Genomic DNA, 25,953 nt, shown 5'->3' with positions numbered 1-25,953 from the left:
CTTCTCTCTTCCCCCCCCGCCCCCCCCCACCTTAAACCAGTTTATATTTCTCCTTTCTCCTAACTATGCTTCAGTTCTGCCGAAGGGCCATGAAGGCTCGAAACGTTAACTAATTTCTTCTCCGCCGATGCTGCCAGACCTGCTGAGTTTTTCCAGGTAATTCTGTTTTTGTTTTGGATTTCCAGCATCCGCAGTAGCTTTTAGCTTTTTGTTTTTATCTCAGTGTTAGAATGACTTGCTTTAAGAGCAAAGGGATTATGTGACGCAACTTGATTTGACTCCAGCATTTTATTTGGGTGGCTCTCCAACCAGATTTGAAGCTTGGGAATGTCACTATCGCACATCCCAATATTTGCATGTCAGCTTAGCTCCTTCATTTTATTTTGCAGTACAAACACTTTGAGATTGTTTGTTCATCAAACACACCAACAGGCAGTTCTTCCAGTCTGTTGTCTTCTGAATTCAACCTGCTAAGATCAGTCAAATTGCTAAATGCTCCTAAAATAAATTGAGAACCATAGTTAGCACAGGTTGACTAGTGCTGACAAATTTTGGTTTTCAGCACCATTGTCAAAGTATGTTTTATCTGTACTGCTTTTAGACCAATGCAGTTCATGGTGGATGCTTCCAGTTTTGTTACCAAGACTTCTATTTTGTGGGAAGAGATTATTAGAGTAGGACTTCAACAAAACACTTGAAAGACGATGCTGTTCTCAGCCCTAAGAGAGGCAGCTTTTGTAGTGACTGAAGAGCTACCTGAAGAAAAAGTTCTCTCCGCTCTTAAATGACACCCCATACAATTCTCATTACATTGGATATGTTTGTTAAGGAGGTCGACAGCGTGGTTCATTTGCCACTTGATACAATTGTGCTGGTCCCTCTTACAGTATTTCTGTACACCATTAAAATTTAATGCTAGTCAAGCATTAAGCTAAAGGGGGTCCTGTTTACATGGTACCTATGATAAATGACATATTTAACACAGAGGTATATTAGAATTTGATATTCAGGAGGAGTTCCCTCTATTATGGTCAAAAATAGAAGTTACAATTCAAGTGAAATTGAGACAGGTTGCAATAACTTGTCTGTAAATGAATTAATGGCTTGAGTCTGCAAATAATGTACAAATCTTTCATAGCACTGGTGTAATTCCAAAAATGCAATGTTAAGCAGCAACAGGAAGCCTGTACAGGGCTGATGACAGTAAAGTGACAGTTTGTACAGCATGATTTGTGTCTCCATTGCTTGCTGTGCGAGTTAACCGTGTAAACTCCACTTATTTTCACTAACTTCATTGCTGTTATGAGCAATTCCATTTGACAGTTTAGAAATGATAGATTTATGAAGAATTTTCTTTGATCCATTTTATGCGTTAATTCAAAATGTTACTTAAAATTTCTTCTTGCACTGCTCAGTAGCATCTGTTCTTCAATCACAATTAGCAGTTTTCATTTTTGGATAACTTCTTGTGAAATGATATAAAAGCAAAATGCTGTGGATGCTGGAAACCTGAAACAAAAACCAGAAAATGCTGGACATTCTCACAGGTCTGGCAGCATCCTTGCTGACAGAAACAGAGCTAAAGTTTCAAGTCAAGGACCTTTCTGCAGAAGTTAAGGAAGATAGAAATGTAATAAGCTTCGAACAAGTGAAAGGAAGGTGAGGGGGGGGTGAACAAAGGGAAATTTCTGTGGTGGACGGCAGGAGAGAATAACTGACAAAAATTTCATGTCCAGGATTTTCCATTCGTTGGGTGGGCTCGGCAGGAGTGGGCGGGGGCAGTCACGGATTTCAGGTGGGCGGGCCAATTCACAGGGGTGAGCGGTGGTGCTGATCACTACCTGTGCGGGTGGGGGGAGGAGGGAGAGCCGGGTGCAGCGCATGCGCGAAAGGGTGCTTCAATCTCCCTGAGGCACGGTGCTACCTCAGGGAGTTGAAGCACTTTTTAAAAACATAAATAAAGACATGAAAAATTTAATGAAACATGTCCCCTCATTTGCCACTTGTGACAAGAGATGGTACATGTTTTTATTTTGAAAATAACGGCTTTATTTAATTAGTATTAGCTTTAGGAAACCTAACCCACTCATGGATGAGGTTTCCTAAAAAAGGTAAAGTCCGCTTGGACTTTTCGCCTACCCGCCAACCGTAAGGTTAGACAGGCAGTGTAAAATGCAACTTAATTACCTAGTCAATGGCCTTAATAGACCTTTCAATTATCGGTCGAGTGCACCCGCCGAACAAAATATCGCGTGAGTTCACGATGATGTCGGGACACACGTGCACACGCCGACCGTAAAATTCTGCCTTATGGTATAGAAGGCAACGGATTAGTAATGGTTGTAGTAAAGAAACAAAGATTTGTCCAGAATGGGTAAGAATGATGGATTAATGAACAACCATGTCCAAGAGCAAACATATGGAAAACAAGATAAGATTTGAAAATGTAAATAAAGAAAGCAGGAACAAAATGGGGGCCAGATCAAGTTTACTAGCCTGAAAGTGTTGAACTCTTTGTTGAGTCCAGGAGGCTTTAAAGCGTCTAACCGAAAGATGAGAGGGGGTGAAACACAGATTGGGTGTATGTAAGCACAACCCCAAACTTCCGTGTCTTACCATTTTCATTCTTCACCTTGCTCTTAGGGTGACATCTCTGTCCTCAGTCTGCTGCAGTGTTCCAATGAAGGTTAACGCAAGCTTGAGGAAAAGCACCTCAACTTTGAGTTTAGCACGTGAAAGGCTTCTGGGATCACCACCGAGTTCAACAATTTCACACTATAAACTCTGTGTTTTTTGCATGTGCCGATCTTGATCTTGTTGTTCCCATATTTCCTTTTGGACACAGCTGTTCATTCTTCCGCCATTCACACTAATTCTGGATAAATCTTTTGTTTCTTTACGACAACCATCACCATTTCCTTCGCCTTCTGTACCATCAAACCTTTCGTCAGTTAATCTCTCCTGCCCTCTGCCCGATCACAGAACTTCCTACTTGTTCATCTTCCTCCTCCCCTCTTCCACTTGTTTAAAGCCTATTACATTTCTATCTTCCTCCAGTTCTGAAGAAATATCCATAACCTGAAACATTGGGCAGAATTTTGCCCGTGGCGGGCGTGCTCTGCAGGGCTGGCGGGGATGGTCAGGGAGCTGACAACCACCCGCGATCGACACCGCACTGCAATTTCATGCTGGCGGGCCAATGAAGGTCCGCCCAGTGTGAAACGCAAGCGGCAGTGCTGAGCGCTGCCTTTGCGGGAGCCGGGGGAGAAGTGCGATCCGGCCAAGCGTGAACGTCACGCATGCGGGCGAGTGAGCACTGCATAATCTCCCTGAGACACGGAGCTGCCTCAGGGAGATGAAGAGACATAAAAAATATATAAATGCAATAAAACGTGTCCCCTCATGTGACTCTCTCATGAGCAGGGACATGTTATTAATGAAGAATTTTTATTTGCATTAGGAAACCTCATCCCACCCTTAGATGAGGCTTCCAAAAAAATGCAAAGGCCGCTTGGCCTTTTCGTCTGCCCGCCAACCATTACGTTGGATGGGCTGCAAAAATTTTAATTTAATTGACAACTTAGTGGCCTTTACAGGCCTTTTAATTGTCGGCGGGTGCGCTGTGAGCTCCGGCCTGTGCCCGCCGATTGAATTATCGCGTGACTGAGCGTTGACGTAGGCACGCTCGGCCAACCTCGACAAGCGTCATTTCACGCTCGAGCATGTTGGGTGCGCGCCCGCCCGCCGAGCGAAAATTTCTGACAATAACTTTTGTCTCTGTCTCCACAGGTGCTGACAGACCTGGTGAGAATTTCCAGCATTTTCTGTTTCTATTTGTGAAATATATTAGTTCTTCAAAAGGAAAACATATTGTTACAGCTATTAACTGCAAGTCTGCACCTGTTTACATCAACCTTGTTCAATAATAGACAAATGTTTTGTCATACGGGGAACAGTAGAGCTGAGGGTCTGGTACTGGGCTGACAACTCAGAGGTCAGGAGTTCAAATGGAAATTTGTTAAATTCCATTCAATAGATCTGGTCATTTATGGGATATCACCAGAATAAAATGGTTATTATTGTTATTGTTTTATCATAAGAACCAAACACGGAAGAGGCCAACAACTGTGACAGGGCGGGAGTGGGAGGTGATGGTGACGGAAGGAGAGGGATGTGGTGATCTTTACATGCAATGCAGATACCACCACTTCAGGGTACAATTCCTGAGGTGGAGCGGAAGGAAGGTTAGGGGGGGTAGGGGTGGAGTCCTCCTGATGCTCTGGAATAACCTTTGATGGAAGATCTAAAGAAATCCTGGCTTTAATTCGACATCAAACTTCTGAAACTCACAAGCGAGAAATGACCTTTGGCACTGTAGAGGAAAGTTACCAAAAGACGTGGAACCATATAGCAGAAACAATCAATGGGCTGCGTTTTAATGCTCCTACCAGCTCATAGATGTAGGAGGTCAGCAGTGCGTCAGGAAACTGGAAATTTCATCAGCCAATTTGTCGGTGGCTTTTTAACACAACCATGGCATTTGCTCTCATCTTCTAGGTTTCATGACCTGTTGGAGGTGGGCTCCATGCTGACCCACTGCAGCCTGTTTCTGCATCAATATTTAAAGAATCACATGTAAAAATGATTATGGACAATGCACAGGAAATATGACAAAACATACAGAACCAAACAGCAAAAACAGTTAATCTCAGGACAGGAGGGAAAGATAAGTGGACAACTTATAACAGCAAAAGATGAACATGTTTAGACTTAAGTGTGATATCTTTAGCTGCATATGTGTTTGCCAAACAAAGGCATGTGGCAGCATGTACTTTGGATGACATAAGCAACTTTATCAAGAGTTTTCAGAACTAGAGGATGCTCTATGCTTTTCTCAGTTAGCTACCAAGCCAAGCCCAGAGCAATGTCTTGACAATCAGAGTCATGCTGCCTGGTTTAACTTTCAAACATTGCTTGGCAGTTAACTGCCAGTCACAGTCAACCATTGCATCCTCCATGGCAATGCCTCTACCAATCAGAGTCAATTTGCCAACCAATTCAGCACCTCTTCTTGTACAGTATATTTATGTACTGTACACTGTTGCTTCCCTGATATTGGTTTTCTTTTGCAAGTTATCCTGATGTGTGCAAGATGAAAAGCTTTGATGAAAAACATCCCTTTTTTCAGCAACACTCAAGTTCTGACTACCGAACGACAAGTTAGTAACTTTCAACACGAGACCCCAAAATTGGAACTCCTTAGTATCCTCAGTGTACAGTTTAATGTTGTCAAGCCACTTATTTTTTAACCTCAGGATACCTCCTACATGCCAAGCTTGGTAGTGTTGGTCTTCTACCAAGGTTTTATTATTTAGAAACAGTATAGAGGAACTTTTAGATAAGGCTGCACACCTGAGAGGATGCTTCCTCTTGTGGGGGAACCTAGAATTGGGGACAAAGTTTCAAAATAAGGGGTCTCCTATTGGAGACAGAGATGAGAAGGAATTTCTTCTCTCAGAGGGTGATTGGTCTTTGGAATTATCTGTCCCAGAAAGCAGTGGAGGTCAGATCATTAAATATTTTCAAGGTTGGGTCAGGCAGGATTTTGATCCACAAGTGAGTGGATAAAGGGTTACGGGGGCTGGCAGGAATGTGGAGTTAACGCCACAATCAGATCAGCCATGACCTTATTGAATGAGGAGCTGAATGGCTTACTCCTGCTCCTATTTTTTATGATCTAATGATTTTATGATCTTATGACCCACGCACTATTAGGTCATAATTCAGCCCAATAGCTCAGGGGAGGAGAGAGAGAAGAGGACACCATTTAACACCAAACTTGTGGTACAACTATTGATCAACATCTTTAGACAAAGGTGTGGTTCCTTTAATTACCAATGTGTTTATCAAACTAAGCCATGAGGCAGCATGTACCCTAAATGAAGCAAACAAACTTATCAAGAAGTTTCAGAACCAGAGGGTCACATGTTCTATGTTTTTCTCCATAGTGCGGACAGTAATTTGTGACAAGGCTGTTTGAATCGCTTTCTTCAGGACATTCCTCACTAACAAGGCAAGTTCCACTGTACAATATTAAAATGTATTAACGGTTGTTTTCTGAAAATGTTTTAAGTCTTTTGAATATTGATCTAGGGCAGTGGCTTGCAAAGATTTAGCTATTCAGACATATTTGTACATTGATTACCGCAAGGCTTTATTTTTCAAAGATAGATGTATTTAGCATGTTACGACCTGGTGAGGAGGGATTGAAGGGCTCCCCCCCTTTTCTCTCTCCTTGTTTGAGCACAACAGGTTTTTAAAAAAAGACATGGATATCTTTGCCAATTTAGTGTGCACCTAACTGTTTACGTGTTATGACCATAAAATAACTAGTTGGAAAGGTTTTCTTGAGTTTAACAAAGAAAACATTAGTTTTATTAAGTTAAAACTGACTGGGATGAAAATAACAAAGACAGTCTCCGACTTCCACACACACTCGAGGTTCACACACACAAATACAGGTTACAGAGGAGGGGGGCATAGATTTGGCCAAATTACAATCCATAAAAATTAAAAGAAATTCACAGATCATGGCTTGGAGACTCTGCCGGCTGCAGGCTGCAGGCCAAATCCGGTGCTGTCACTTTCAGTTCCGAGGTTGTTTAAAACTGCAGCTGGGGCTTTCTGTCCATCTGGAGATACTGCAGTGGAATTGAATTATTTCAAGCCCCGCTGGGATGTCCTGTAACCCCTCTCTGGCCGCAGGATGGGCAGCAACATGACCAATCCGGCTTGGGAGTGGGTGGCAGCGGTGGTCAGCGCCAATGCCCTTCTGAAGAGGACAGCCGCCCAGTGCCGTAAGAGGATGAATGATCTCCTCTGTTCCGCCAGTGTAAATCACTCTTTTCATCACTCTCAACTCACACACTCACAAACCCATCACACATCCACAGGGCCCTCACTCACTGCCAGTTCAAGGGACATCACCATTCACTCTCTCACGCACACCATTATTGTTCTCATCCTGTCCGTGGGACCACTCACCACCCGCACAGGTCAGGCACATTTATCACCTGGTCCATGACCCACAGCCTCTAATCAAGCCCCGAAGAAACCACCGAAGGGGAATCTGAAGACATCCTCCTCGAAGTTCCATCACAGCGCTCACCCACACCCTCCACCAAGGCAGAGACACACACCTCGGCGGGACCGAGCTTTAGAGTAGCCTTGGGATTACAATCTGGTGAGCACATCACAGTGTCTGATCCACAGCAGGTGACGGCAAAAGGGACTTCCCAAGTCCTCGGCATTTGTAGGACTGCAGGAGGCCAGAAATTTGCTGAGTTCGAGTCAGCTGATGGACCTCTGGACTTGATCACGTCATGGTTGCTGCAGCCGCAAAGGCAAGCTCGGGAACATCAGGAAGGGATGTCCACTGCATTCCTCAGATTGCAAGGCATAATGGAGGAGTCCGTCCGCCTTCAGGCTGAGGTGATAGCACCGGCATGCCAATGCCCGAGGTCAACACTGGTAGGATGGTGGCCGCCATGGGGACCTTGGTCCAGGACATCGCTCCTGCACTGCTGCGTGGGCTCAACTCCATCGCTGATGCCATAGTTGGCCTTCAACAGTGTGTACGTGGGAGAGGTGCGGGGCAACTTGGTCTCACTCCAGCTACCCCTTCCCCTCACGGAGTCAGCCAGTGGCCCATAGGCATCCATAGGGAGGAGGATCAGCAGGTCCACAGTCCAGGCTCATCCATCCAGGTGACTCCAGGAATGTGCAGCCCATCCGAATCCCCTCTTCCTGTGACCTCAGCAGCTCCAACTCCACAGGCTGAAGAGGGTGCCACTGCCACACAGCAGGATCCCGAAAGCAGGCCGGGGCCCTTCAAGTCTCAGCCCTCCAGAGGACATCTGCCAAAGTCATCACAGACAGGGTGATGCAGTCAGCAGGCTGCCTCTATCTCCGTTGTGTATGCATGGGGAACCAAGATGTAGCATGTAGGAATGTTAAGGAGAATTAGTTGCACAGCCTGTGCATGGGTGTTAATCACTTGTACATACTGTTTACTATTGTCAATGAACTCTCAACAATGTCTCCCTGCCTATGGCTCCTTGTTCTGATAAGCAGGGTTCCTGTCACTCAGATGTGAAATCTTTCTGCACAAGATAAAGGAAGGTGTCTCAATCCAGGGCCTCTTCCCTGTGTTCAGTGCAGCTTTCAGACAAAAGTGATGGTCTGGCCTCCCTGGAAACATTACCTCAGCGATGCTGGTCATTGCTACCAGAATGTCGTAGGCAGATGCCACAAAGTTCTTTCATTCTCTCAATGTGCTCTCAGCACCATTAAGGAGGGGCTGGCCCCCATCTCTTCAGCATCTGTGACAACTGATGCTGTGCTCCAGCTCCTGAAGGGCTCAGGTTCTGAAGGCAGACAAAGCATCAGATGCTTCTAAAGTTTCATGACTGTGTCTCTACTATATGACCCTGATCACCGAGCGCAAGCGAGCTGCCCTCGGCCAGACAGGAGTGAGACATTCTCAGAGGCTATGTGTGAAGTCTTATGGAGTGTCCTACTGCATGTCATCATCATCCTCCTGCAATCAAGCGACTATTAAGGCCTCCACTGCATCTCCAAGACAGGAGCATTCTCACAGAGGTTAGTTGCGCTGCCATAAGCCAGACTGGATTCGAACGTTCCCAAATGCAATTATGAAGAACTATGGGGTCACCTCAGTGCATGTCAACATTGCCCTCCACAAATCTAGCAGCTATGAGGACATTCTGAGTGCGCCTGGCTTGTCTATCCAGTGCAAGGCCTCATCCCAATCACCATTGCTTCCGAGGACTTCCTCACCTTCATCCTCGTTGGTGTCCTCCACATCCAGCTCCTCCTCAGCCAGCTCATCTCCCTGTTGGAGTGCCAGGTTGTAAAGAGCGCAGTGGACGATGATGATGCATGACACCCTCTGTGGTCTGTATTGCAGTGGTCCACCAGATTGGTCCAGGCACCGGAAACTGATCTTCAGCATCCCAATGGTTTGCTTCACCAAGTTGCGAGCTGCATTGAGCCTTGTTATACCTTCGCTCTGCTGCAGTCTGAGGCCGCTGCATGCGTTCCATTAATCAGGGCCTCTGCAGGTAGCCCTTGTCCCTGAGGAGCCATCCCTGCAGCCTCTGTGGACCCTGGAAGACTCCAGGGATCTGTGACTGTGATATCCCACAGAGGTCACCTGTGGAGCCCTGAAAGGCATAGAAATTGAGCACTGTGGACACTTTCACGGCCACTGGCACTGGATGACCTCCATGTCCCCTTGGTGCCAAGTGGCAGATGTGAGCGACCAGGTCCTTAGACATGAGCAGTCATTGGCAACACTGGTTCTCAGTCATTTGCAGGTATGTCAGGCAGCATCTTGAGTCCCTGGCTGTCACTGGGCGCTGACCAGCCACGGCTTGCTGTCGCTTCTGGGCAGCATGTGTAGGATCCCCAGCAGCCCCTTCTTCCTGAGGTTGCTGCTCCTGCCTTTGCACGGCCAGGCACCTCAGTCACTCTGTCCTCCGTCTCCTTCACTCTCTGTAAGCCATCAGGCATATATCTAGGTCATCAGTCTCCATGATCCTGATGTGGTTCTCCTGTGGCATGAAAGAGGGAGATGTGGTTAGCATGGGTGTACTTAGCACCTTTCTTGGCTCTGTGTGACAGCCCCTTAATGCTTCCTGGAGAGTGCAGATCACCCCTTGGATGGTCACAGATGAGTGCACTGCATGGCTGCCCTGTCAGCCTGCGACATAGGGGAGACAGCTCCCCTAGCGGGCAGGCTAGGAGCCTGACCCCAATCATATCACTGTGGCTGCACCCGAACTGCCTAAGTTGCAGAGGAATGGTCATTTTGTACAGGTGTCCCAAATGCGTGGCCACTTCCCTCGCCTACTCTGCCCCTCTTGTGTGTGGGGTCCAATGCCACGGCAGCAGTTGCCCCCCCCACCCCCCCAGACAACAGGAACAGTCACCTCCGAGGCTGGGCAGCAGTTACCCCTGGACACAAACCATCCCCCACCAACAACAAGTCGCCTCCGAGGCTGGGCAGTTGCCTCCGGACACCACTCCCACCACCTCCCATGACAACAGTCACCTCCGAGGCTGGGCAGTTGCCTCTGGACACCACCCCCACCACCTCCCATGACAACAGTCGCCTCCGAGGCTGGGCAGTTGCCTCTGGACACCACCCCCACCACCTCCCATGACAACAGTTGCCTCAGTGGCAGGGCAGCAGTTGGCCACGGATGCCATACCCTCGCAAACAGTCACCTCTGAGGCAGGGCAGCAATTCATCCCAGCCCCCCAACACACCTGAAGGCTGCAAAGCAACAGGCGGCCCTGTTGAGCTGTGGAGAACGCTGCTGCCCACTTGCCTCAGTTCCTCCATAGTGAGGGCTGCCAAGTGCACGTCGCCTGTGCGCTGTTGTGAAACACGTCGACGTGCTTTCCCGCCGACGTGGCCGGACGATCTGGCAGGGGTCCAAGAGCCTGGCAGGATGGCCTTTTAAATATATGCAGCTGTATTCCAATGAGCTCCCTGACGACTGTCGGCAGGAAACGCGGCCCGCCATCGGCGGGCTGACTGGAAGATCACTACCTGCCTTCCTGCTGTCGTCAAACCAATCGTGCCATAGTGTCTGCGAATGCCACCTATCACGCCCGCTGCAAGTGGGCACAGAAAATTCCGCCCTTAATCACAGCTGGCAACCCTATTCTCATTAATTAGAAAACAGAATTACTATTACCTGTGTAGTTTATTTTGCAAAATACATTTGAATCATTGGTTAAAGAAGATTTCCTTAAATTCCCTATTGGATTTATTAGTGACAATCTTGCATCAATGGTTGCTAGTTTTGGAGTGGCCAGCAAGTGGAAACAGCTTCTCTATGTTTATCCTATGGGGAGATGGTTCCGTAGGGGTAATGTCGCTGCACTAGCAATCCAGAGGCCCAGGCTAATGCTCTGTGGACATGGGATAAGTACCACCACAGCAGCTGGTGGATTAATTAATCTGGAATATGAAGCTAGCCTCCGTAATGGGGGCCCAAATGGCTCTTGCTGTCCATTAGGGAAGGAAATCTGCCACCCTTACCTTGTCTGAGCTACATTTGACTCCAGACCAGCAGCAATGTGGTTGACTCTTAACTTCTCTCTGAAATGGCCTAGCAAGTCACTCATTTCAAGGGCAATTAGGGATGGGCAACAAATGCCAGCCTTGCCAGCAACACCCACGCCCCATGGAAGAATAAAGAATACAAAATCCTATCAAAGTCTTTCATAATGTTGGAGGCCTCTATCATGCCATCCCTCAACCTTCTTTTTCTAAAGAAAGGAGGCCCAGCCTGTTCAATCTTTCCTCTCAGTTCTGTTATCAAATTCACTTTTGCACTTTTATTAGCAACTTCTACGTGTCTCTGACACTATTAATCACCCCAGTGTTTGTTCTGACTGAGCCAGGGACATGCAACCTTGTCACTCGCTATGAAACCCAGAGCTCGAACTCCTCCAGTTGACAACATTTGCTGTACATGTAGTCGTTCAGGACACGAGATTCAATTACCAAATAGCAGGATGTGCATCCAAAAGGACTGACGGTTCTGCCTTGTCTTTATTTACTGAGCAGGAAAATGAAACTGATCAGAAATAATAATAATAATGACTTACTTAGAATTAAACTGACTTAAAACTTACCAAATTTAAAACTCATCAGACTTAAAAACCTATTAAATCACTAATTAAATTTTATAGTTTAACCCACTGGTCTAAGTTAGAGAAAATAAAACACAATGGTAATACAACTTAACCAGTCACCTACCTGTTGCCCACAGAAGAAGGCCCAACACCTCATTTTAGGGGAATGACGTTTAGGCTATAAATGCTGTCCTTTCCAGTGTCACCTAGATTTTGAGAGTGAATAATAAATATAGAAAAAATTCTTTTGTTAAAGGCACAAAATAATTTTTGGATATTAGGCAAATCAGTTAGTAATGTTGAACCTGAGACTCCAAAACTGGAACACCTTACTATCCTCAGTGTACAGTTTAATGCTCTTCAACTACTTATTTTATCTCACTATACATCCTACATGCAAATCTTGGCAGCTTTGATGTTCTGACAATTGTTTTTTATGCTTTAAAAACATTATATGGAACAAATTACATAAGTCTTCACACCTGAGAGGATGCCTTGTGGGGGCAGTGGAGGCTGGGTCATTGAATGTAACCAGGGCTGACTTAGGGATTTTTGATCTACAAGGGAATCAAGGATTACAGGAGACAGGCAGGAGAATGGAATGAAGGCCATGATCTTATTGAACAATGGAGCAGGTTTGAGGAGCTGATTGGCCCACTCCTGTTCCTATTTCTGATGGTCCTATGACCTCAGCAACAGGATGCAATTTTGTGTGAAGCTAGCACCACCTAAGGCCAGTCTGGACCTCTTAAGGGGAAGGTGCATTCTGGATGCAGCAGTTGCTGGAAGTGGCTAGGGGAGATGGAAGAGTTTGAGGAGGAAAAGGATTGGAAATAGCACAACATTGCAGGTAGTGGGCTTTAAGTTTCCCTAATGCAGCACTGGAGGCCTTGGTGTTGGAGGTCGTCAGAGGGGGAGAGATCATCTATCCACATGGGAGCAGGAGGCCTTCCAGACAGACACTGAAAAGGCAGTGAGGACAGTTAGGCTGCTTCAGTATCTTGGGGATTGTGAATAGAACTGAATACTTTCAATTGTCAGCAGCCTCCATTTAAATGGCGCTGATGGAGGGGGTGTCGTTCTGTGGCTGAATGCATGGTGATCTGTCCATGTCTAAGGGTGGGTGTGCACTGGAGTGCTAAATGCAAAAATGACAGTGCTAATGACAAATCTGCATTACATGTTGACTGATCTTGTGTGCGCGCCCAATGTGGATGTCATTTTGGTACCATAGTGCCAAAACTATGGCGCTATAGAGCCGAATTTTGCAGTCTTTGAGAATGATCATGTATGGTATTATTGACTCCTTATAATTGTTACAGATCTGATTTGTGACTGAAATAACTTTCTATACGAGTAGCAGTCTGCTCTCTAAATCGAAATTATTTACTTTCTAAATGTACTTTTCATTATTTTGTTTTACAGGACAATGATTTGCACACATTGCTTGGATTTGCTATTTTTTACACAGTTGTATGGTTTTGCCATTTCTACTTCTGAATGTGAGTTTAATTTGAAAGGGTTGGTATGCAGCAAACAAAGCATGACAGAAATTCCACCGATTGTACAATCTAATACAACTCGGCTGCTGTTTCTCAAAACTTCTGTTTCTACAATAAGATCTGGAGCCTTTCAGAGTTATCCGGCTTCACTGACAGAACTTGTATTTAACTATAATCCATTAAGAACAATAGAAACTGGGGCTCTGGATGCTCTGACTCATCTCACGCACCTTGAGATTACAAGTGGTTCATTGGAAAGATTGAACCTTGGAATTTTTGACAACCTTATGCAACTGACAAATCTTTACCTGTCCGATAACAAGATCAAGGACTTGAACAATGGATTATTTGATAAACTTCTCAATTTAAGTGAACTGCGGTTGTTTGGTAATAAAATAAATGCCCTTCCTGATCAGATATTTGACAAACTTACACAGCTTACAAAACTGGAATTGGGACGAAATCCGATAGGCAACTTTTCTCAGGAAATATTTAAAAAACTTTCCAAGCTCAGCATCCTCAGACTTAACGACAATCAGATTACAGATCTCCCGGAAGGTATTTTCGATAATCTCCCTGAATTAAAAGAGCTTTCTTTGAAAAATAACAAAATATCACATCTCCCATCTAGAATTTTTTCCAAACTCCTTAAATTAGAGAAATTGTACTTGGAGAACAACTCCATCACAGAGCTTCCATTAGGACTTTTACATAACTTGACGAATATAGCTAAATTGACGCTGGCATCTAACATGCTCTCAAGCCTTCCTCCTGATTTATTTGGATTAATGCAACGTCTCACTGAACTTTCATTGACTAAAAACAGACTTGCCACTCTTCCTGATGATGTGTTCAGTAAGCTGCCTAATCTAAAAAAACTGATATTGAGCAAGAACCAGATTACTCTACTTCCAAAGAAGGCATTCAATGGCATTAAGAATTTGAATGATCTTCATCTGCAAGAAAATAATCTTAGTGCCTTAGAAAAGGACATCTTTAAAAATTTACCCAAATTGAGAAGGCTTGACCTTGCTAAAAACCAATTATTAAATGTACCCAATGGAACATTTGATAGTTTGAGAACTCTAATTGGCAATGGACTCAATCTGCAGAATAATTCTTTGGTGTGTGACTGTCAATTATTGTATCTCAGAAATTGGATGAAGTCTAACGAAAAGAAAGTGAAATCTTATTCTCAGATACAGTGTCACGGTCCTGGTGATCTAACTGGACGGAGTATTGGGTCTTTAAGAGAGGAACAATTTATCTGCTTAACCACAACAGAGAAAAGCACCACTGCAGATGTTTCAACTTCTACCCTGACCACGTTGACATCTACTGCTATTAGCACGGTTCCAACTGGGCAGACTACTATACCACTAATTTCAACTTTTGGGACTGTCATATCAACTGCATTTACCACAGTTAACACAGAATTGATAACAGAACAGCTAAGCACCACAGTAGTTTCAACTTCTACGATGACCACTTGGGTATCGACTCCCATTTCCACAATGACAACAGCGATAGCAACAGAGCAGATCAGCACTCCATTGGCTTCAACTTCATCCATGACTACATCAACAGCTATCACCGGAATTACAACTGAATTCACAACAGAACTACCAACTACCACAGAAATCTCAACTCCTACTGTGACTCCGTTGTTATCTACTAATTGTACAACAAGGACACCCTCTACTCCAGAAAGTCCAACTCCTATGGGGACTACATTTTTATCTACACCCAGTACTACAACAACAACAGAACAGACTACTATTCCGGAAATTTCAACTTCTATGGGGACTACATTTTTATCTACACCCAGTACTACAACGACAACAGAACAGACCACTATTCCGGAAATTTCAACTTCTATGGGGACTACATTTTTATCTACACCCAGTACTACAACAACAACAGAACAGACCACTACTCCAGAAATTTCAACTTCTATGGGGACTACATTTTTATCTACACCCAGTACTACAACAGCAACAGAACAGACCACTGCTCCAGAAATTTCAACTCCTATGGGGACTACATTTTTATCTACACCCAGTACTACGACAACAACAGAACAGGCCACTATTCCGGAAATTTCAACTTCTGCTATAGAAATTATGAGTACAGCAACAACAAAAATTTTTACAACTGCCAGCATAACATTCAAGCAATCATTACCTTTTGTACTTCGTATACTTTCGTCATCCACAATGCCCTGGACCACATTGCTAGAGGCTAGGATTACACAGGAAATGGAATCACCCACCAATCCCAATATGGATACAACATATTATTCTACGTTAGTTCCACAGGTAGATACATCCACCACTTTCACTCCAATAACTCTTACTACAAACCCTCCAAAAAGATCAATGCAGGAAAGAACCACCTCAAATTCAGTTTCCAGTTTGAGTCCTGCCCAGACATCCAGTCAGAAAAATACAATCCCTTCACCTTTTGCAAGACAAGCAATGGTTACCTATGAAAGAGGAAATTGCAAGTTAATAGCACAATTATACCTCATACTACTATTGCTCCAAATAATCTTCACAGCCATTCTTCTGTGGTTTGAATGCAGCATTTACAATTCACTTTTTAATGGAAAGAGAAAGGAGCTCTCGATTATATTAATTAGGTTTTCGAGAAGATAATAAATCATTGAATAACAAAGCAAATTATTTCATACTTATCAAAATTCTTTTCAAGATAGCTACATTACAAAATGCTTGGAATTCAAATCTTGATTTGACAATTGACCTAGTGGGTAACAAACACTCTCTTTTATTTTACTGAAATAAAAAATTTTGTATAAGAGCTCCTAAATACCAATAGGTTTCATTGGAAACCTTTCTTCATGTTTTGGAGAATAAGGTGAAAGATTCTGTATTTACATTCAATACTTCATTTCCTATTCCCAAGACATAGAATTTCAAAGAACTAACAGTGCAGAAACAGGCTATTCAGCCAAATGAGTCTGTGCTGGTTTTTATGTTCCACATACTCCCATTCTATCTATCTGATTTCAGCCTTTCAGCATATCTTTCTACTGCCTTTTATCATTTAGTTTCATTTCAGCAGTGCCTCAGTTATTTGTCTTAACTGAGTCAGCATTCCACATTCTACCCAATCTCTATGAGGAGAAATTTCTCCTTTTCTCCCCTTTGGATTTATTAGTAACTATTTTCTATTTATGGATCCTAGTTTTGGATTCTCCTACAAGTGAAAGCATTCTCTTCCCATTGATCCAATATATTTTCTGTCCCTAGATGCTCTGCTATCACTTAGTTTAAGTAACTATCACTTAAGCTGCAGTATGTTTCCTATCACTGATTCCTAGGTTTTGTTCTGTCTTTTTTTTTGTATATAGGAACAACATTAGCTGTCCACCAGTCCTCTGGCATACCCCCTTCTCTATCAAACTTTTGTGCACATAAACTGGTGCCTCTGCTATCTCCTTCTTTGTTCCCTTGAGTATGATGCATATTATCTGGATATGGGGTTCTAAAGTTTTTCCAGTTTGTCAATTATTTTCTCCCTTTCTATCCTAACTGTATTTATATTGTATTTAGGGTGGTGTTTATTTCATTATCTTCTTTATTAAAATTGAGGTAGTTTAGCTGTTCAAATTTTCTGCCATTTCTTTATCATACCAGATGATTTGTGTCCCAGACTGCTGAGGGAGGCAAGGGAGGAGGTCGCAGGGGCTCTGACCCAAATTTTTAAATCCTCTCTGGCCATGGGGGAGGTGCCAGAGGACTGGAGAGCAGCTAATGTGGTTCCACTATTTAAGGAGGGTTGTCGAGGTAAGCCAGGGAACTACAGGCCAGTGAATCTCACGTCAGTGGTAGGGAAGCTATTGGAGAACATTCAGAAGGAGAGAATCTATCTCCACTTGGAGAGGTAAGGTTTGATCAGGGATAGTCAGCATTGCTTTATCAGAGGGAGGTCATGCCTAACAAATTTGATTGAATTTTTTAAGGAGGTGACCAGGTGTGTAGATGAGAGTAGTGCAGTTGATGTAGTTTATATGGATTTCAGCAAAGCCTTTGACAAGGTCCCACATGGGACACTTATAAAGAAGGCAAATGCACATGGGGCACAGGGTAATTTGATAAGGTGGATTCGAAATTGGCTTAGTTGTAGGAGACAGAGGGTGATGACAGGAGTGCTTTAGTGACTGGAAGCCTGTGTCCAGTGGCGTACCACTGGGATCTGTGCTGGGTCCCCTATTATTCGTCATTTATATAAATGACATAGATGACTATATGGGAGGTAGGATTAGTAAGTTTGCGGATGACACAAAGATTGGCCGGGTGGTTAACAGTGAGGTTGAGTGTCTTGGGCTACAGGAAGATCTAGACGAGATGGTCAAATAGGCAAATAAATGGCAGATGGAATTTAACCCTGAAAAGCTTGAGGTGATACACTTTGAAAGGAGTAATTTGACTAGGAAGTATTCAATGAACGGCATGACACTAGGAAGTTCTGAGGAACAAAGGGACCTTGACGTGTGTGTCCATAGATCTCTGAAGACGGAGGGACATGTTAGTGGGGTGGTGAAAAAGGCATATGGGACACTTGCCTTTATCAATCGAGGCATAGATTACAAAAGTAGGGAGGTCATGTTGGAGTTGTATAGAACCTTGTTGAGGCCACAACTGGAGTACTGTGTGCAGTTTTGGTTGCCACATTATAGGAAGGATGTGATTGCACTGGAGGGGGTGCAGAGGAGATTCATCAGGATGTTGCCTGGGATGAAACATTTAAGTTATGAAGAGAGGTTGGAAAGACTTGGATTGTTTTCGTTGGAGCAGAGAAGACTGAGGGGCGACCTGATCGAGGTGTCCAAGATTATGAGGGGCATGGACAGGGTGGATAGGGAGCAGCTGTTCCCCTTAGTTGAAGGGTCAGTCGTGAGGGGATACAAGTTCAAGGTGAGGGGCAGGAGGTTTAGGGAGGATGTGAGGAAAAACTTTTTTACCCAGAGGGTGGTGACGGTCTGGAATGCACTGCCTGGGAGGGTGGTGGAGGCGGGTTGCCTCACATCCTTTGAAAAGTACCTGGATGAGCACTTAGCACGTCATAACATTCAAGGCTATGGGCCAAGTGCTGGTAAATGGGATTAGGTAGGTAGGTAGTTCAGGTGCTTCTCACGTGTCGGTGCAGACTCGATGGGCTGAAGGGCCTCTTCTGCACTGCGTGATTCTGTGATTCTGTGATACCTTGAGTTCATCTTGTTCATCCTACACCTACTTTAATTTTCCTTATGTTTCTAGAAAATACTTTGTTCTTTTTATATTCCTTGAGTGTTTGAGATAGTAATTTCTCTTTGCCTTCCTTTTTTTTTTAAACTTCTCTTCTAAGTTCTTCATGCTCATTTTGTCCTCTTTCCTTTAAGGTCTAAGTACTCCTTACACATCTTTTTCTTTGCATTCAATTCTTCCTTTGGTTCTTTATTCATCCACAGTGCCCCATAATTAATTTGCTTGTCTTTATCTTTTAGTGGACCATAGTGCTCTTGAAATCTATTGATTACCTTTTTCAAGATTTCCCACTGTTCTTCTGTTCTTTTGTTTTTCAAGATTTTCTCCAAATTCACCTTCTTTAGTTCCACCCTCAATTCCTGATCATTTGCTCTTTTTCAATCTTTTATCTTAGTTTTGTCCTACTTAGCTCACTCTTGATCCTAGTCATGAAACTTACTATGTTGTGATCACTATGACTAAGATGTTCTCCTACTCTTATTTCTCTTATCTGTTTGGGTTCAGTACCCATTAAAAGATCCAGCAGTGATTCTTTTCCTGTTGTACTTCTGTACATACTGAGTGAGAAAGGAGTCCTGTGTACACAGTGAAAACTTGATTCATTTTTCTTCTTTCACTGCTTCTTCTTGCCAGTTTATTTGGGGTAGTTGAAATCTCCCATAATAATTATTCCCTGGTTACTACTAATTTTATAAATTTGCCCACATATTTCTTCTTCTAATTTTCTTCCACTATTGGATGGTCTGTAATATATTCCAATTAAGGTGATTGATCCTTTCTCAACTTCTAACTCAATCTATATGAATTTTAGAATAAAGAATTTACTATCTTACTAATATAGTAATAATATATTACTAATTTGTAATTTTGTAATTATTATATTAATTGAGAGGTACCTTTTGATCTGGTGTTTTTTTGTTTACTAGTTTAATTTGTTAAGTTTGGTGCATTAAAATACATTGAAATAAAGATCCTTAAAATACATTTTGTTGCAAAATTCCACCTATTCCATGAGTGCTCTGCCTGAAAGCCGGTCCTTGGCTCATATCTGCTGATGCTTCATCCTGAGCTGTTTCTCTTGACAGTTTTGTCAATGGTGTTTTGCCATTGCCTTCCAGCAGGGACAGGGTGAGGAGGCAGGTATCAAGTGTACCTCAGCCAGAACAGGATTTGAACCCGTGCTGTTGGCATTATTCTGAGCCACACACTAGCCATCTAAGCTAACTGGCTCCATATCTGCTGGAAAAGTGTCTTATCAAAACTGAAAGGTGCAATTGATGCTTTGGGGCATAATCTCCTCTTTACCCTTTGACATAAGCATCACCTGGTGGAGCTCATGGAGGTGAATAGATGAAGATGATTGCACGTTCTTAATTGGGCATGCACGATTTTCGAATTATTAATGTAAGTTTCAGGCAGCCTTTAATAAGCTACCTAAAAATGGCTGAAGTGGAAATATAAACCATTGAATTTATTATTCGACAATCTCTTGTTTGTGCTACTGAGTTACTTCACTGGTGTGTAATAAGACTCTGATTAGACTGTGGATCACTGATGTCACAATAGGGATTATTTTAAGATCCCTGAAGGCTGAATTTATTGAATGTGGTTTAGTTCTGGTGACAAGATGACACTAGCAACATTCATTAACGATTTGTTCACTGTGAAACTTAGAGCATCAGTGTGTGCATAGACAAACTGAACAGCATATGACATTATCAAGATGATTTCTGCTATTGTTTTATGGCCGTGTTGGCAGAGACAGACATTAAAGCTGGCAGAAAGCTGTGCGATATAATGAAACACCTAGTTTTTCCCTATTCTGCACTGTGTTCCACAACTTTTTTGTACTGGTTCAAGTTTCAGGTTCCACCCATAAACTGACCATGTCCCAGATCGAAAGTGCCAAATTTCGCCAATTGCGCCGGTTCGGGAATATTCTTCACATTTTGCTCACTTTCTTAGGCACACAGCACTAATCGACATGTTTTAAAAGTTTATTCATATCAAAGTTATCTAATTTACCAAGGAAATGACTACTGTACACCAATGAAACGATTAATAATGGGGAAGTGGAATTGGTAGTAAGTTTATATTTGATATGTATCTTCTGTTGAACATTAGGGCCTAATTTATGGTCTTTAAGATAAAGATGTGGCAGTTTTATTTGGGGATATTAAAACAACCAGATAGAAATGAGCTTACCTGCTGACCTGGTGTTAATTCGATGATGGAACAATTTCATCCTTTGGCAAAATATTAGAATTTTAAGCAGCTAGTTATATTGCTGTTGCTGGGTTAGAATTTTCATTTGGGGCATAATCAAAAAATATCATCCAAAACACACTTGAAATTGCGTTGTGTCATGCCCAGGGAAGGCAGGTGCTATCCATAAATTCAAACCTGGACTGTGTTCCTGTGGAAGTTCCTAGAATTGCCTGTTATATTTTTTAAATGGGCATTCACAAGGTAGCTGAGGTGGCTACCAAAGGGTCGCAACTTCAACACAGAATATCTCAAACTTCCAGAAAGCTGCCAATTGAATCATACTGGGTGGGGGTCTTTCCTTTGAATGCACATCTCCAGACAGCATTGCTCTGTGGAATTCACACCTGCCATTATTCAAAGTTTACTCCAAATACAGAATCAATGGACTTCTAGACTCTATGGGTGGAATTGTCCCAGATTTGCACTAAGTGCGGTAGCAGGCAGGAAAATGGACATTTACCCGCTGCCCACAATGGCGGCTTTTTGCACCTTATCATCGAAGTCCCGCCCCATTAATTATGAAGCCACGGGAAACATATGGTCTCGCTGGCCGGCGGCATCTGATTTGCCCGCCATGCCATTACCTCACTGCTTCCTTACGCAGGGCGCCATATTTAAACTTCTCAATGTTTGCAGCCCAGGAGGGCACCGGTAAAGGCATGGCCCCAAAAGCCAAGAAGAATGCAGCCCCCCGATTCAGTGATACATCCCTGGGATGCCTTCTGGACATTGTGGAGGCCCACCGCGATGTCCTCTACCCCTGGCCTGGCCGCAGAAAGCCCATCAGTCTCACATTCCAGCTTGTGTGGAGGTGGTCAGTGCCAACGCTGCACACAAGAGTTCAGCTATCCAGTGCAGAAAGAAGATGAATGATCTCATCTGTGCTGCCAGGCTAAGGCAACCATCTTATCGCTCTAAACTCTCACACTCCCAAGCCCATCATGCATTCACTGGCATCTCACTCACTGCCAACTCAAGGGACATCACCACTCACTCTCTCACACACACCCTCACATCTCCATTTGGCCTCATCTCCTCTGGAGACTGCCTCCTTAGCCCTCACCATCTTCAGACAACTTGCACAAATCAACATGTGCCCCCACACACACCCTGGGATACCCCTCTTCCCCGAGCAAGACCTAGCCCTGCAGCCATTGAAAAGCCACCTCCCCTTTCGGGTGAGTGCCCCTAAAAGGGATGTGATGCTGCTTGCAAAGCCTGGAGCTGATGACTTTGAGTGCTGCCTGAAGCAAGGTAGGCAAACAAACCTTGAAGTCCTGAGAAAAGTGCAGCTCGCCAGGTGCACGTCTATTACGTACAATTGTGAAACACCTCGGCGTGCAATCATGTTGACACGCCCAGATGATCCAGCTTGGGAGCTGATTCCAGTGTGCAAGGCTTATAATTAGATGCGAATATATTAAAATTACATTCCTGATGTTGGATGGCCAGAAACGCGGCCACCATTGGCAAGTGGAGTGGACGATTGCAAGCTGGTTTCATGATGGCGTAAAACCGATTTTTGGCCTTCTCGTCATATTGTTCATTGATGCCCATCATGATACCTGACAACAAAGGGGACTGAAAATCTAATGTCTCCAATTTTGCAACCTAACAAAAGAAAGCTGATAAGACCAGTTATCTACAAGTTAAGAGTGAGAGATCACCATCTGTCTCCTATTATGTATTGATGTCTTTGGACTTCCAAACCATTCTGGTTAGACAACACTAGTATTGGTCATGTGATTGAAACCAGTTGGAGATACTGAGTTTTGATCTAAAAGCCCAGGAAAGACCTGGGAAGTCTGCATAAAAACACCAGAAAGACAACAGCTGCAGAAAAGGCAGTGTCATCTTTGCCTTTTAAGAACCTGGGGGATGTAAAGCCTTTAAAAGCCTCAAAGCCTGATTCTTAAATCCAAATCCACCTGTAAAGAAATTGGACCTCCTGTTATGAAAGCCACAAGTTCCTAACTTCATGACCTGCTGAACATTCATCTCTTTGAAGGAATCCTACAATAATCCTGATATCCAATTCCAACTATCTGAACTTGTTGAAACTACAAATCAAGAGTGGAAAAGATTTCCTATTTTACTGGGTTGCAAACATTGTTTTCCTATAATGTGCTAGACCTGTGAACTATGAACTATTCTTTTGTTTAAAACGTGTAACAGTGCTCTATTCCCTTTAACTGTATTTTTTCTTGAGTGTATGCGTGCCTGAGTGCTGAGTGATTGATGTCACCTTTAGACTTGGGGTGAGTGTGTGAGTAAATAACTTTTATTTCTGAACCCCTGAAAGTCAGCTTCTGTTCTCTTAAATTGAGCAAATGCTAAAGGAGGCTTAGAAACACACGTATCTGCCTTTCTAAAACAACCACATTGATTGCAGACAGTAGGGGAAGGGAGTTGCGGGCTTCAGTTTATTGCTCCTCCCTTCTCCGTAATAGCTGATTAGGTTACTGTTCAAATTTCTGCTAAAAGGCATTTGTATAATCGTGAACACAACAGCTTCTATGAACCATCGTAATCTGGCAGAGTAATAGATTGTAATTGTTTCTTTTTTTCTATTAAAATATATTCCTTGATGCATTTAAAGCTGTAACCTGATGCCGTTTTATTAGTTCAGTTGGAACATGGTTTATCAACAAAAATAAACATTTTTAATAAGTATTCAATCCTCCACTTGTGAGAAACTGACTTTAAATCACTGAAAATAACTTGATTCTGAACCATTTGTTTCATTAGTGTGCACTGTTCAATTTCTTCATAAATTAAATATCATTGATGTGAAAACTCTTTTAAAACTTACTGACTCGTACCCATGTATTAGTTGTTATGTTCAGGCGTGGAGGGTTTGAATGGCTCCCCTCTTTTCCCTTTCCTTACTTGACTATGTCAGGTTTTCATTTTAAAAAGGATATGCTTGCCAATTCCACAAGTGTTTAACTGTTTCATGCTATGATCATAAAAGACACATTCAGACAGGTTCTCTTGATTTTTTTAAAGAAGAGGATAGATTTTAATTGTACATAACCCAGTCTGAGTAAAGAATAAAAACGCTCTAATATTCTCACACACACAAACACACACAACACGCACTCACACACACACTCCCCCCACACACACACTCACACAAACACACTCACACACACGAACACAAACCATGCACACACACACACAAACACACACGCACCATACACACACGCACCATACACACACGCACCATACACACACGCACCATACACACACGAACACCACACACTCTCACACACAAACACACACTCACCCCACACACACACTCACCCCACACACACACTCACACAAACACACTCACACACACGAACACAAACACATACCACACACACACACAAACACACACGCACCATACACGCACACACCATACACACACACACCACACACTCTAACACACAAACATACACACACACACACCACACACACTCACACACAAACACACACACACACACATACACACACACGCTTGAAGTTCACAAATGCACAAATAGATTACAGAGTGGGGAGGATAAATTATGTAATTTAGAGTCCAGTAAAATTAAAGGAGTATATGGCTCTTGAAGTTGGTTACTTGGCCGGCTTCAGGTTGAGCCCAATGGCCCTTCTGCTTTCACTTGGTACTCCTGCTGCTTTCAGCATTGAGGTGGCTTAAAGCTGTAGATGGATGATTTATCTGTTCTTATGGAGGCAACAGCGCTGGGTTGGGTCGCTTTTAAAATCTCTGCCTATGGCAGCTGGATAGTCCAAATCAGCAGACCAGGTGCAAAACTTGCCAGTTGGATGGAAAGAGGGAGAGGGAGAGAGAGAGATAGAGTGAGAGTGAGCGAGTGGCGAGGAACCCACTCAGGGTTTTGTTCCTTCAGTGCCTCAGTTGCTTGTCTTGTTCTGTAGAGAAAATAGGAACTTAAACACACAAGGATTGGTTTGCCTTCTCTCTTCAACTGCCCAGTGACCCAAGTATGGCCATGGCTAGTGTATTCTAGTTAACTTGATTAGATCATAGCTAGAAATTCCTCTCTTAGCCAGGGTCTTATTGTCCAAATGATTATGTCTAACAGGTTGTCTCCAACTAGTTGAGTACCCAGATGATTGTCTGTACCCTTTGCTGATAGAATTGAAGGTGGCCCCCATTCATCTCTTTCATTGTTCCTGGTACAGCTTTACAGACAGGTTATCTCCATTTCAATGATTTTGGAATGTAGAAGGTATAGTGATGCAAATGAACAGCTATCTTTGACTGTGGTCCCAACTCACTGGAATGTGGTTTTAGTCCTTTTTTTCAAAAAAAGAAATCAATTAGGGGTTTCCAGCCAATAAATTCAAAAACAATTTTTTTCACAACACAATGAAAGTGAATGGAATTTGAAGCACATTCATGAACCAGTACAATGGTTGGTATTTTATCAATTCCTGCTGGGAACATAGCCAGTTTATGGGTAGGACCTGATACAGGCAAATTGAATCTTGAATCAGTGTAAAAGGTTGTGGAAAACATGAGTCTAAGTGATTTTGAGTGTAATTCACTTACATTTAGAATCCTTTGATCCTTGATGTTGGCCGACTCTGCTTGGATTCTGCTGATATAAGAATTGTAAATCAGACACTTAAATCAGACAAACAGCACTGTGGTTGAGCAACATTTTAAACAGGTGAACAGCAAACTTTTTAAATGCCTCGAAATACAAGCAAGGTGCTGCAGGTGCTCGATATTGGAAATAAAAACAAATATGCTGGAAATACTCAACAGATCTGGCAGCATCTGTGGAGGGAAATGGGGTCAATGGGGTCAATGGGCAGAATCGTCCCAGATTTGCAGTAAGTGCGGTAGCAGGGGGTAAAATGACATTTTCTGGCTGGTTTTCATGCCGTATCATCCCAACCCCGCCACATTACTTATGCAATCCCTGGAACTATGCCGTTCCCATGGCAGACAGGTTCTTATCTGCCTGCTGTGCCATCACCCTTCCACTTCATCACACCAGGCACCACATTTAAAGTATTGCCGTGCTCAGGGCTTCCAGCCCAGGACTGCAGCAAAGAAGACATGGCCCCGACAGGCAAGAAGACTGCAGCCCTCAAACACCTTTTGGGCGCTGTGGAGACCCGCTGTGATGTCCTCTGCCCCCGCTCTGGCCGCAGGAGGG

The 25,953-nt window shown here is 43.5% G+C and overlaps 1 protein-coding gene across 1 annotated transcript in view; it reads left to right on the top strand.

The window, feature by feature from the left end:
• LOC144694261 (uncharacterized) overlaps positions 1 to 20,308 on the top strand; it is a 57,722-nt gene extending 37,414 nt beyond the window's left edge. Inside the window, exons 3-5 of the mRNA XM_078564606.1 lie at positions 6,154 to 6,233; positions 12,571 to 12,583; positions 13,159 to 20,308. Coding sequence (XP_078420732.1) covers positions 6,154 to 6,233; positions 12,571 to 12,583; positions 13,159 to 15,892 — 2,827 coding nt within the window. The 3' untranslated portion in view covers positions 15,893 to 20,308. The remainder of the gene's footprint in view (positions 1 to 6,153; positions 6,234 to 12,570; positions 12,584 to 13,158) is intronic.
• The last annotated feature ends 5,645 nt before the right edge of the window (positions 20,309 to 25,953 follow it).

Source organism: Cetorhinus maximus, chromosome 19 (genome assembly GCF_964194155.1).
Source record: "Cetorhinus maximus chromosome 19, sCetMax3.hap1.1, whole genome shotgun sequence".
NCBI classification, from domain to species: domain Eukaryota; kingdom Metazoa; phylum Chordata; class Chondrichthyes; order Lamniformes; family Cetorhinidae; genus Cetorhinus; species Cetorhinus maximus.
This window is presented reverse-complemented; position numbering and strand designations above follow the sequence as displayed.